A 14,832-nucleotide genomic window follows, 5' to 3' on the forward strand; every position below is an offset into this window, starting at 1 on the left:
ATGATGAGGGTGTTTGGTAGAATAAATAAGTTGCTGGATAGTGCTAAAAGCTCAAACCCACCTATATTCTAAATGGACTGTCATGCAGGTCAACTGCTTTTGATCTGCTGATCCATTGACATTACAATAAGTTGTAGAAATAACTGATGTAATAGCTAATAACTGTAAATTTTGATATGGATGCTAGCATGTTTCTGCAATGAAAGTAGAAAACTAGATTAACTGTGTGTTCCATTTTAAATGTTTATTTCTGAGGTGAAATCTAATTAGAACTATATTTCTGGAACATGGGCTGTGTCTGGTTTTTGATATTTTGCTTGCTGGGATGCAGTAAGTGTTCTGGTTGGTGTACTTAGTATTGCTTGAGAGTTCATATTGTGGCATTGTATACACACAGTGCCTTGTCTTTGAGTACATTATGAGAAAAACAAAATCTCTTAGAAAAGTTTCAGTGAGCAGTTTGTGGTTTGTCCTCACAGCACACAGATAGTGGGATGAAAATGTCGATGAAGCACTCGTTGAACTCTGGTGTTATGATCTATTATCATCCATGAGGGCCTTTTTCTCTGTGCAGTGCTCCCTAAGAAAAAAAGATATGTGAAACCAATGGCTGATGTCACACAGCACAAGAAAAGGAAAAATTCCCTGTATGTGGCTTTTTTTAATCATCTCAGTTAAACAGTTGCCATTTTTATGTTTTTGTGGCATAAATATGACATCTTAGAAGACAGCCCTTGTATAACACCTTAGTTTGCTCTTACAATATAATAAAATACCACATTCATACATTTTCCTTGGTCTATTTCCTTTGCTCTGAAATAAAGAAAATGGAGAATTTCAAGTCCTCAGTAAGCATTTTCAAAAATCAGAATAAGCTCAAATTACATAGACGTTGTGATGACTTCTCATGTGTGATGGAGGAAGGAAGGAGTATTGTTAGAGCATGCTGCAGTTCATTAGTTTTTAGCTGCTACATGATCCCTGGAGCCTGATGTTATGTGACTTACACAGAAACATCTAGATTATTGCAATGTGAGCCAGGAACTGGAAGAGAATGACAGTTGTAAATATTTCCCTGTTGGCCCCATCTGTAGCACCTATCAGAAAATCAGCATGAGAGCTAATCTTTCCTAGGTAAGTTTGGTAGTTTCTTAAATTTCCAAGTTCTATTTGCATCTATGAAATGTTTTTCTGAAACTTGCAGTGTTGCCATCATAGTTACCTGAAGGGGGAAAAATTGCCTTAGTTTTGTCACCAGGGAAAATGAAAAAATATTATTGTATAATTTAACTCCAAAGAGAATAAATTCAAAGATACTCTTAATGAAACTATAAGTACTGTATACATAAACAGGTCCTGCAAATTGGTTGCAGGAACTAATTTGATGGCGTTGTTCTCTCTCTGATGGAGCAGACACAGGTAGTAAATCATTATTGGTTACCTAATGGGAACATCCTACTGTGAAAATAAACAGCTGTCCACAATAAAGAAATTGTTTACAAGAAATCATTACATGTCAGACACTTAGCCCCTTGAGAAAGAAGGAAAGGCCTGAAATACTGAACAGTTGGATTTTTTTTCTGGGCTGTTTATTAAAAAAAAATAAATTTATAGCTTCTTTTTGCTAAGTTTTGCTTTAGACTCTATAAACATGATCTTTTTTTTTGGTATTGCTGCTTAATTTTGCTTGGAAAGAAAATTTGTAACTACTCTTTTCTGAGGTTGCTGCATATTGTGTATATTGCTGAATTGGTTATGGTTGTATTCACACATTGTAGCTGGAGAATTTTTTCTCATCTGCCTTGTGGGGCATGTAACAGCCCTGTTCCCCCTCCTGTATGCCTTCCAGTAAATTTCCCTTCCAAGAATGTCGCTTACAGTCGGTTTGAAGCCGCTCATGTGGCATGTATGAAATGGGAAAACCTGGCCTTCAGTGAGCTACTACTGAACAGGGTCAACAAGAATTCTTTCCTGTGCAAAGACCAAAACCTTGCTCATTTAGCTTGACTCCTCTGTTACCCTCTTCTGCATATTTGAAGTATGGTTAAACTGAGCTGAGGTGACTCAACAAGGCTTTGAAACAGAATAAACTGGTGAGCAGACAACTGCATTTGTTACCAGCGACACCAGTCTGTGTTTCTGAGGATGTGTCCTTTGAGTGGTCCCTCCTTGAGATACTTCTGCATCTGCAAGACTGCCTGATTTCACTTGCAAGGCTTTCATGTGCTAAATAGCTCAAGGGCAGTTGTGCTAAGCACAGCCACACAGGCTCACAGGGAAATGCTGACAGAAAGGCAGGGACTGCTGGAGTATGGAGGAGTTTGTGTTCTTTATAGCTTTAGCTGTTTATCAGAGACAATCATTCTGTTTGTTTCTCACACCAGTGAGTAAATAAGTGCACTAAGTGCACTTAGCTGGATTCACGTGGAGCATTTCTCACTCTAGAATTCATTTTTACCTTCCTATATATGATGCATGTTTTCCCACATTTCTTGACAATATTGTAGTCCCTTGCTTGGTGGCTCCCCAAACAGAGGGCAGGGATCTCTTAGAGCAGCTCTCTGATCCTCAGTAAGGGAGGTTCATTGATGATATTCTGTCTGTCCACAGAGTGAAAGGAAATGCTGTTTCATAGTCTGGAGCAAAAGGCATGAAGACTTTCAGCTCACTTAAGGTGTTACTCTAGCCTTTGTCTCGCTGTGAGATTTTCAGAGCATATCCAGCCTTTGTCCTTACTTTGAGATTTTCAGAGAATGGCAAGGCTTTCAAGGTTTCTCTTCTTGCCAAATCCCTGTCCCTCCTTTGATGAGCTGGGCTTTCATGTCACAGAATACTCATTTACATGGTGCATGTGAACAACATTATAAAAGTTAGATACCTGGTCAGGCAGGAAAGAATATAAGAGACTTAAGGCTTTCTGAAATGCTATCAAAATTCTTCCATGTCAGTTATGTTCTTGTGAGAATTCATTTTCAGTTCTTTTCTAAGGCTGTGTTAAAATTGTTTTGATCTATCATATCAACACACATTTATTGCTTTATTAAATAAATCTGATCCAAGCTTTCTGTACACACTTATGAAGATTCAGGAAGAACTCATCTGTGTGGTAAGACTGCACACCTTTTGGACTGGCAATTTCAATGAGATCCTTTTGAAAAAAGTTGGACTTTTCTGTTTCTGTAACAGGGGGTGTTCACTCTGTCAGGTAACACCTGAGGTTATCTACAGGATGTCTCCATTTTGGATGTCTGCCAATCTGCCATCTGAATTTTTGTTTATACTTTCATTAAGTGTGCTCTATCAGTATTTCTGAAATCTAAAACATTCCAGCTTGACATTTGTTTTAGAAGAATAAATTCTCAGACTGTTTTTGATTAGAAACCTCATCCAGTTACAAAGTGTTTCTGCAGGAAGAATCCTGCAGATTTCCTAGAATCACTCAAGCTGTGAAAGTATCTGTAAGTTGGAAAGACCATCAAGTTTACTTTCCTGAAACTACTCCCCTTTATTCTATATTATCTCTGTTAATGTAACTGGATATTTCCTAATTTTCAATATCTCTGTTACCCTTCCAAGAATTCTTTCAGGTTAGTAGGGCTGTGAGAGCAGCTTCTGTCATGGCTTTCACAGAGGCATTTGTGACTTGTGCAGAGGGAGGAGCTCATGTGTGTACCTGTGGAAGTTGGTCAGGAAAAAAATTCTCCAGCTTAAGAGAGCTGCTTTTGCTTATTGATGTTTGGTTTTTTCTGGAGTGGATTTGTCCACAGAGTAGAAGCACATATTGGAGAACCACCACAATCACAAAAAAACTTGCTTTCTTCTGTGAACCCTGCAGGCTGTCAGTTGAGGCCCTCAGACATGAGACTTGACATCATTGTCTTGATGCAGTGCTTCAGGTATGACATTTAGGAGCATGGAGCACATCTTTGTAACTCACAAAGAAAGGTGCTCAGTAAATTCACAGACAATGTAATAACCACCGTAACCATTCACAGGCAATGGCACTTTCCCCAGAATCTGAATTAAAGCATTTCTTTACTGGTACAATTCAAAAGGCCTGAAGTGATGTGGAGTTTTTGGCCTTCTGCTAAATCATTCCAGTGATTGGGTACTCTCACGGCTGAGAAGATATTTCATAGTCCTCTCTACCCTCTGATCTGATTTTCACTAACTTTACATTGATCAACAGCATTAAGAACATTTAGAGGAGGTAAGAATGATATTTTAAGTCCTTTTAGTGGTCCTTCCCAGTGCCATAAAATGGTAAGAGTGAAATACGTCCAAAGAGCAGTTTCCCATACACATGCAGGTATGCAGGTATTTTTAAGCCAGCTGTAAGTTATATAGCTGAGGTACTGCTGGAAAGAAAGTTACTGCTGTGCAAAACTCTATGGAGGATGCAAATTTTACCTGAGAAACTGAGCATATTTTCATGTAATTAGTCCTTGCTGGTCATTTATGCTGATCACAATGTTAAGGAAAGTTATCAGTGATGGCTATTAGCATGTTCTAAGTTTGTATGTGTTTGTGTAGCACAAAGATATACATAGAGCTTGGTCCTGTGTGTTAGGATTTTCCAGAATGAGCTCGAACTTGCGTTTTAAATCTTCCTTTCAAGTCACCTTTGTTATTGTGATAATATTTGAATTCACTATTAGTAATTCAAGGTAATGAAAGTAAAATATTCATGCTTGGTTTCCAACTCATTTTTTTTAGATACTGAGAGAATTCTGTATCTTGTCTTAACATAGGATGAATGTATGGGCTGAAAAAATAAGCGTAGATACGCAATATATTTCTTGACAAATGTATTTAAATTCTATTAGGTTCTATAAGTTTAAATAGTGTTCTGAGTAATCTTCTGTTTTCAAAGTTCTTTTTTACTTTAAAATATACAAAGTATCTGTAATTTCACATAGATGTTATTTTTATTCACAGATAATGCACCTCAGGTAGCAATTACCGCACCAGGATCTGGTAACCATAGAAACAGCTCCACAGGCCCAACACCTGACTGCTCTCCTCCATCACCAGACACTGCACTCAAAAACATAGTGAAAGTCATACGTCCTCAGGTAGGTGCTCACCATAAGCATCCTCTTATTTGTTGTGTTTCTCCTTTCAATAGCAGGCTGTGATGCACGTATTCTAAGAGGATGTTATGGCTTTATGCATTTGAGTAGGTCAAAGACATAAACAGGACACAAAATACTTTGTATTCTTAACAGTCAATCTTAGTAGCAGAAGAAGATAGAATATTTTATAAACGAGCCCAAAGTATGTACAGAGAGGTATCGGTACATACTTCTTATAGCACTAATAATGAATGAAGTCCTTATGCAGTATTTTGGTTTTTTGCATACTCTTACTTTTGTTTCAAGGTATTGTTTTGATTTTATCGATATTATTTCCATATTACTTTTTCAGGTTTACTTCTCTCCATCTCCATTTGCATGAAGTTATAATGTTTCATACCTTTTTTCTTTTACTTTCCCATGCAGTATTGCTTATGAACTTCCATATTTCTAATACTGTTTGGGAAACAAGATGCATAATGTGTAGGAAACTGGAGTTCTCCATATAATTTTTAAGGACTGCATCTCTTTAAAACCAAAACTTTAAAGTAAATACATGTTAGAACTTGAATCAGTAATATAGAGTTAATCAGCATAGAGGAGTTTATTTTAAAATCATGGGATCATGGGATAAGTCAGAACAAACCTTGGGATGCTCTATTTCCTTGTTTAAAAAGCCATGACATTAGGTGTGCCAAAGCTAGCTCAGACAACTACATGCCAAATTGACTAATTGTGAAACTTTTTTAATGTGAACCAAAAGAACTTCATCTCCTACTAATTTTGGGTTCAAGTGCAGCCATCTGTTCTTTATTGCTAAGCTGGTCTCTGCAGCTGAGCCACTCTGATGCTGTTGGATGGAGGCTTTCTACCATCAGTATGTCACTGGCATCAGTATGTCACTTGTTTTACTTGAGGAGTAGGCTGATGGACACATGATATTTTCCAAGGACTAGTGTAGGCAAGGTCGTTTTGGTACCACACAAGTGACTATGTCACAGTGTTGGAGGTGAATTTTCCTTTCAGTTCTCATTGGAGTGCACAGTTGAGAAGCTCTTGCAGAATTAGGACTAATTACTAGGTGCACTTGCCATTTCTGTCTAGGAGCCTGTGGCTGACCCTGTCACTGTACAATAATTCAAGTGACAGGCTGGTGCAGACCATCTCCTTCTGACACCACCACAGTTCAGGTTCCACATGCTGGTTTAAATCTAGATTGCAGAGAGTCTAAAATTACAGTTTCTTCTATTTTTTATTTTTATAGTTGTTTCTCGTTTTGCTTGTTTCTGTAGTGTCTCTGTCCCTCCCACCCTACATCAGTCTATAGTACTGAAATGCCTCCTTCCCTCCAAGCTGTTTTTTATAGTAGGTGGCAAACAAACAGAAAGGTAATGAAATATTGTTGAAACAAGCTGTTGTGTGATAGCTCATTGAAAATAGCATTTAAAAAGCTGTTTCCATCATGATATTGCCAACAGATGGACCCAGAACACTTCATGGTGATGCTCTCCTGGTAGTTAACTCTGAATGGATTCAGCAGATTCTGGGGAGCTATTTTCAAATTTAAATTATTCCATTTACTGACTCACAGTGTTCTCATCGTTCTGCAGAACAAAAGCTAGCTCTGTGATATATATGGTTAGAACTTTGCCACATTTCCTAAAATGTCTCTCACGTGGCCCTACACATGGCATGCTCCCTGTACAGAAAACAACAGCAGACAGGCATAATGTATGTTTTAAGTCTGTGTGCTAATACACAACAAGTTGGATATGCTGTAGCATTCAGATCCCATTATCCTTCTCCTTTTTTCGTGGGTTTTATGCACATCCCCCAGTATTCTTTATTTTCTTTGTTTTTGCTTTTTATCTAATCACCTTCCCCTAAGACCTCAACTGAAGAATTTAGACAAAGAAGCTGTAGATATTTGCAATGTGCTGTTTGCTAACCATTAGTGTTCATTCTGCCTGCATATTTAATTCCTTTTTTCCATTCAATTACATGGCAAGCTCTTTGAAGGGTAGCACAATGGGATTCTATTCCTGACTGACCTCTCACCATTCATGTAAAACTAATGAATGGTATTACACAATGTATGCAAAATATTTAATTTTCTGTTGGCTGCCAGGGCCTCTTTGCATTTTTCTAGCAAAATAGATTGATTTCTAAGAGAACTAAACCAAGGATCATATAGATTTCCAAAACAGCTGTCACTTCTTTCCCTTTTTCATGTCTCATGCATCCAGCACAGGAAAGTGCCAGTAAAGGCAGACAGGGAAACGCTTCAGCAGCCGTCTTTGCACGAGGCAGGCCTTGGCAGCTTGGATGGATCTGCCAGGGAAGTCTGGCCTTTCAACACATAAAGTTATTTTTATTTGCAGCCTTACTTGTCTTTCGTGTAGGGTTGTACATATACTGGTTTACCAGCAGTGAGGAGAAACACTGTGTTTCTATTCAATCAGGACAAGAGGATGCAGTCTTGAGGTGCATCAGGGGAAGTTTAGGCTAGAGGTAAGGGGGAATTTTTTCACAGAAAGGGTGATTACACACTGGAATGGATGACACCTGGTGGAATCATCAAAGGGTGATTACACACTGGAATGGATGACACCTGGTGGAATCATCATCCCTGGAGGTATTTGAGTATTAGGTTCAGTGCCACAGTGCCACCCACTTCTGCTACCTTCAGTCCTGAGGCTGGCATACTTAACAGTATCTCAGGGGTCTGTGTATCTCAGGGGTCAGTATCTCTTCTATCTGTGCACCTTAGCTGTGGCTTGTACTTGTGATCTAGTATTTTGCAAATGAATTTCTTCTTTTCAAATTTTCTCATGGTCAGTCTCTGAAAAAAATGTTTTTTGAAAAGTTGCACATATGCAGAAAATAAGTAAACAGAATTTAGCTCAGGTCTTTTTTTTTTTTCTGATTGTCCAGATGAGACTTACTAAGTTTTTAACTCTTGAATTGCTAATTAATGGAAGCTTTGAGAAAGTAATACACTTTCAAGTGAAGGATATATGCTGCTGTGTATATTCACAGCACATGGGATCCAAAATAAGATGAGGTAGGAGAACAAGTAGATAAGTTTCCTTCAAGTTTTAACTTGATAGTTTTAACTTGATAATATCAAGTTTTAACTTGATAATATAGCAAGTGTTATAGTAATACATAGAGTAAAATATTGCTTACCTTATCAGACTGTAATTTTAGAAAGTGATAGTAAAATGGATCTTGTTCTATCACAGTTCATGTAACTCTCAGTCTGGATGAAGTCTGAACAAAACTAAACTGCTTGTGATGCTTCATGTATTTTTTGTGTTAGCTACTCAGTTTAGTAAGCTTCTCCTTATTTATTTGTTCAGCTCCATTTAAAAAAATAAACTGTGTTCATAGAGGGAGAAAGAGCACCTTTTCCATATAAGAGTGTTTCTTTTGCCAGTGTTACTTACTTGTGGATCTTGGGCCAATGCTCATAAACTGAATTCTGACTTCTCACCTTTAAATTTAGTTATTTAATATAGTCCAACATTGGCATGTTTTCTTCTTGTCTTTTTAAGATATGTTTCAAATGGCTTACTGTAGGTACAGCTTTTGATGTCAAAATGTGGATTATTTAAAAGTTTCTTTGATTTTATCTATCATGAATTAGTATTTTGCCTATTTTATGTGAATAACCCAATTTCCTAGAAGTGTTGTTTCAATACTATTAAGAGATTTTCTGATAGGAGGACAAAGAAAAAAAGAATTTCAGTGTTTCTGACATGATGAAATTTCATAATCTTGTTCTTTCTTGTTTTATTGCTAAGATCTGCAATAATCTATTCATCATAATATCTTTTTTTTTCTTATCAATATGGACATGCTGTCTTTACAGGAATCAAAATTTTTTTCCCATTTATCTTTTTTTAACCTTTGTAAGCAAAGTTGCAATTCAATCTATGGCTCCTCATTCATCTGGCTAAGACATCTATGAATATAGTAGCAGCTAATAGTTTAAACATTTGTAAGCAAAAGAAATTGTCTCCTTTTTCTCCAAGTGCTGGCAGAATCCTGCAGGACATGTGTAGCCTCTGATAGACCTGTTCCACTTGTTTGGGCTACCAGATGTATGGCAGTTTTTGCATGCACAACGTGCCTGTCAAACCAGAGGATCTGTGGCTCATCGAGGCATAGGGAAAGCCAAGGACCAGGACATTCCACTCCCTGTGCCAGCCTGGATGTGAATGGACAGACCGTCTGTAGGAGATGTGTGCTCTAGAGCCTCCCTAGCTGACTTAAAAAGTGATAATAATTTGCATTCAATGAAATTATTTATCATTCTTTTTGCTGGTAGGGGCAGGAATTACTTTGAACACAAACAATCATACAAAAATCGTCTAAGTGGAAACTCTGGAAAATCACAGTTCCAGAAAATAAATTTTCAGAACTAATAGTTCCATAGAAGGGATTTTCAAGGGGATTAGTGTCACTGTTTCCCCATGTTGAAACAATGAACCTATTTCTCCCTGGTTCCTCCCCTGTACTAGCACCATGCTGGTTTCCTTAGTTGTTCACAAATGAAATGCACGCCTTGTCGCGGTTGGCTTGAGTTGGCACGTCCCTGTCTCTGGCAGCTTAGTGAAATCCCTGCTGGAGGTTGTTGCACCAGTACACAGCACCATGAGAACTCTGTGTTGCCTCTACTGAGCTTGTTTTGCAACACATACACAGAAAATCTGTTTTGTTCCATTTTACCACAAAAAGGAGGGCTGGAGAACAATGTTATGCAATAAATTCTCTCCACTCTCTAATGAGATCACAGGACAGAGGGGGTGCAAGGACCTTCTTTGTCCTGTGAGCTGCTTTCTGTGCTTAGCTCCACTTACAACATGCTCAGCCAGGCAGGGAATAACCAGGAAGATCTCTGTGAAGACTGTGCAGGCACACAGTACTTCCTGTTCAGGTGCACACTTCTGCTGCTGCTGTGTTTTGGTGCTGGACTTTGTGCTCTGTCTGTGCTTAGCACAAGAGGCAATGACTTAAAAAAACCAAAAAAACTTTTCTGAGAGTTATGATTTTTTGGGGGATCATATACAAGGTAAAAGCCACTCCTGTGTACATGCTTTTGTGAACTTCTGGAAAGTGCTGAGCATTCTCCAAACCCTCTAAAATAAAAATACATTCTACAGTCCACACATGGGTAGATTTAGTGGTCATGCTTTTTGTGCCTGGTCTGGAGATTTTCCATGGAAAATATTGTTTCCAGTGTTGTGTGTATCTCTTAGGGCTGCAAGCACATTAAGGTGGTTGTCAGCAGTCAGTGACCTTGATTCTATGTAAATATATTTCAGATTATTCTCTCTGTGACAGGGAATGTCTATACAAATCTACTGCATGCAGTTTGATGTCTTCTCATTCTAATGATGAATAAAAAATCAAGCTCCTAAATAGCCCTTGAAAAAAAGGGAGCAAAGCAGAGTAAGAGGTATACTGTCAATGCCATTAAGATGTGGTTAGCAATTAATCTATGCATGACTGAAATTAGGACAGACATTATGAAATGATTTTATTATGGAATACTGAGTACCAATCACAAAAACAGGTTATGGTTGGAATTGTCTCTAAGGATTGATTCCTACACACCCCTCTCCCCCAGCACACATCCCCCCACACTCACCTGTTTTACCACAGCATTCATGGGCAGAAGATGTGTTAGTGCTTCAAAGGAGAATATTTGGAAAAAAAATTCCTTGGAGCATAATGGATACTCTGTGACTACTTAATAACAACATTGAGCAAAATATTATTAAAGAGATGCACTGTAAGAGATTTTCTTGACAAGTAACTATAAAACATAATTCTATTTATATATTTTAATTAGGTCTAATAAGAAAACATAAACACATCTTCCCAGTACATGGTACTAATGAAAACGGCAAACAGTGTGTGTTAGTGCATTTAATTACAGTTCAACAGGATACTAAAACACAAGTATAAATTAAAGCAGAATAACACTCTATTGTGAGGAGTGTTAAGTTTTAGAATGTCATTTGTACGTGCATATGTCTTTGTTAGTTGAAATTGGTTTCCTACCTGGAGAGATTTTCTCGGTTGGGATTCCTGATTCAATATAAACACAAATCATGCAGAAATATAGAACATTTTTCCTATATGAGCTTGTAATAAACAGGTGAACTACTGTTTTTAAAGGTAGTTCAGATACTGAAAGGAACATCAATGCTAGTAAAATGAGCTTTAGCTCTGCAGAGTTGTCATCTACACTATTGAATTATGGACACAGTCCTGGGTATAATTTTGGTAGTGTACAATTTTCTTTCTCCAAACATATCCACGGTCAGGCCTGATTTGTGATTTGAATAGAGCAAGCACCATTCCTGGTAGATAATTCTGCCTTGAAGAGCCTTCTCTGACACCTAATGAGGTTTAATTGTAGGGGTGTGAACCAATCCATGCCAGTAGCCCTGCCCTAGTGCACATGATACTTGGAAACAGTGACATACTCCGAATATGGAAGATTAAAGCCTTATCTATTGTGCCTTCATGGGTTTCTTACATTATATTCTTAGCATTTTCATTTGTTTCTGTTAGTATTAAGGGGTTTTGAGCACCTTAGTTATGCAGTGACCCTTTATCATCATCTGATAATGCACATTTTCACACATGCATGTTGTCTGTAGCACACAGCTTAGAAAAAACAGCCATCACTTTGGCCCTTCAAGATTTATGATACAAAAATATCATGATGCAAGTAATTTTCATAATCTGCAGGTGAAAAGGAGGATGATACTAGCAGCTGGAAATCAAGCTTTTTTTGAAGAAAATAGTCTTGCATCCATTTTCCAACTGTTTCAATGAAAATAACACTATTTTAATCTTTGAAATATAGAAAATTTTTATATCTGAGGAATGAGACATTCCTCTTATTTATCAAATTTGTCTCTTGCTATTTGGGACTCATTTCAAGCAATGTTTTCCCAGGATAGGTATAACTGTGGATCTTCAAGATCTGGTCAAATCTATCAAGGAGGGAAACCGTTCCAATGGTGTTGCAGTTTTTGGCATTCGGGATTGCTGCTCCTCAGAACCCCCAGCTGCAATATGGGTTCAACTAAAATAAAAGTAGAAGGCAGGGAAAATAGAAACTAAGGGAGATCAAGTTTTTCTCTTATTTATTTCTAGTGTGGTTTGACATCTGAGATAAGACCATGGGTAGAAGGGACAGCAACCCTCTGACCTTTAGTTACTTACTCCAGTGAGAGGCTTTTAAGGCAGAGGTAGGATAAGGTGCAGAGGAGAGAGCAGAAAGCACCGTGTCTGTATGGCCCCCAGAGTCACACAGCCCAGCTTCCTGACCACAGGCTACACAAACAGCTGAGTCTGTGTCACTCCTGAGCATGGCACTGACAGGGAAGTGATCCAAGTATTCTGAGGGACCATGAGATTACTCTGAGGTAATATGCACTTTCTGGTCCTGCAGGATACAAGCAGTGTTTTTCTCTAAATTAATAATCAATCAAAAAGAAATTGCTAGGACTTTGACACTATGATGTCATTAAAATCAATTTAGTTTCAGAATGCATTATGCTTTTAGTATCGTAAAGGACCTACAGCTAAAAAACAGTGAAAGCATTTTTTTGAAATTTTTTTTAAGTCTCATGGTCCTGCAAGCTTCCTGTTGTGGCTGCTTGGGATATATTAGGTGCCAGCCTCTGTGTATTTTCTGCTTTCTACTCTTAAACTTAATTAAAATATTCACAAGTAAAATCAAGATTGCCAAGATGGGTGCTGAAACTGCCTATATTTTATTTTTAATTGTTGTCATAATATAAGATAAAGTTTTGTGAAATGAAAAAAGAGAAAATTGTATTACCATGTTAAAAAGAAAATGTGTCTTCAGCTTTTTCAACATAGTATTTTGAAGCTTGACAGAATAATTGATTCAGTAGTCTAGTAATAATTCAGTGTAGTCTTGCACTTCCAGGTGACATAGATAAATCAAACACAGATGCATTGTAATCTCCAGTTTTTGCAATTTCAAGGCTATTTGATCACCTTAGCTCAGATCCTATAAATCAAATAATTCTTGACAGCAGCATTGACTTATGAGAATGTATCAGAACTGGTGATTTCTGCAAATCAAACTGGGGACAGGAGAAAAGAAGGAAGCCTGTCCGCTCACAGGCTGAATTTTACTGAGAAAATTTTGAATGTTTTGGGCTTCTATGTAAGTGTACATGAGCAAAAGGGACAAAGATAGAAACAGAGATGGTATGTTGGAATGTCAAGCTGGTATGCTTCTGCAAAAGGCAGAAGCCATAAAAGTCATGTGAAAGTTGCATTTGAAAGGGAGGACAGAGGTTAAAATTGAATACATTAAAGGACAATGAGAGGGATGTAGGGACTGTAAAATCAGTGTGAGATGGAGCCATGAGGGAGTTTGTTTGAGAGACCTTGATGACAAAACCACAGAGAAAACAGAAAATCAAATTTTGGAACACCAAATAGAACTGGAATCAAGTGGATACTGTGCAGGTCTTTTTAGAGTAACAGAAGTAGATTTGGAAGGAATGTAACAATGGATAGGAGAAAACAAAAGAGAGGTGTCCAGAGAAGTTGTGGATGCCCAATCCCTGGAAGTGTTCAAGATTAGATTGGATGGGGCTCTGAGCAACGTGGTCTAGTTGAAGATATCCCAGCTTATTGCCGAGGGTTTGGATGTAATGACCTTTAAAGGTTCCTTTCAACGCAAGCCATTCTATGTTTCTGTGAAAAGGAAAATGAGTGTGTAGAATGAGATTTTAGAAGGACGCTGAAGAAAGGAAAATTTCTGAAAAAGGAGTGAGTTGATCAGAGAATTGAAAGAATTGAATCATCTGGGCAGGTATCAAAATGAGGGATTTTAGTGGCCACATAAGTGCAGTCACGCAGTATTGAATATGTGAGATGAGCCTCCGGGAAGGGGCTGCAGCCTTTTGCTTTCTTTGGTAAGTCTGTGTTTTATGTGCTAACTAGAATTTGAGAATGTAGATGCAGTTCTCTCTTCTAGCATACATTTTCTGCATGATATATTATAGCAACTGAAACCAGTGTCTACTTTATATAGAGCAGCTGGAATTTGTCAGGTTTTGCCAAATGCAGAATTTCCTTAGGCTCATTGGTTCTCAGTGTTTCAACAAACCACACATCTGTCCCTTGGGAAACATCTATACCTTTGCTCAGCATCTGTAAAATGGGGCAGCTAGCTATGCCATAGTACCAAGTGTTGTGAGAATTAATTTTTTTAAGACTATGATAGTGCTACGTACTCAAATCCCAAAGGTAAAAGAAGGTGAAGTCAGAAGCTTGTATTGCAGAGTATACTTCAAAGCTGAAGAAATATTTTGGTGTTAAATTGAGAAATGAGTTTTGCCCTATTGCCTCTGCTAAATGTTGTAAGAAATATTTGAATGATCCTTGCCTGCTCATAGTGTTACATGCCAGTCGTGGTAGCATTACAGAACTTGCATGCAAATTCCATTAATGGAGGGATTAAGTTCTTACTTGTCATTTGAATAAAAAAGCAATTCAATATGGGTATTTTGATGCATTTCTTGGTTTTGTTATTTCACAGGGGTATCCTTCATTGATATATGTTCACTGCAGACTGAACATGAAAATATGTTTATTATACCTGATTTAACAGTCATTTAAATATTATTATTGCAGTATCTTTAAAGATTTGTACTGACATTTTTTCTTATGTATTGAAAAGATTTAT

The 14,832-nt window shown here is 37.7% G+C and overlaps 1 protein-coding gene across 2 annotated transcripts in view; it reads left to right on the top strand.

Moving 5' to 3' along the window:
• The window catches only part of ANKS1B (ankyrin repeat and sterile alpha motif domain containing 1B), a 411,850-nt gene that overhangs the window by 134,554 nt on the left and 262,464 nt on the right, over positions 1 to 14,832 (top strand). For both annotated transcript variants that reach the window (XM_059846720.1, XM_059846716.1), the window contains one exon: positions 4,939 to 5,075. In XM_059846720.1, the coding sequence (XP_059702703.1) occupies positions 4,939 to 5,075 (137 nt within the window). The remainder of the gene's footprint in view (positions 1 to 4,938; positions 5,076 to 14,832) is intronic.

The sequence above is a fragment of the Haemorhous mexicanus genome, chromosome 5 (genome assembly GCF_027477595.1).
Source record: "Haemorhous mexicanus isolate bHaeMex1 chromosome 5, bHaeMex1.pri, whole genome shotgun sequence".
Lineage (NCBI taxonomy): Eukaryota > Metazoa > Chordata > Aves > Passeriformes > Fringillidae > Haemorhous > Haemorhous mexicanus.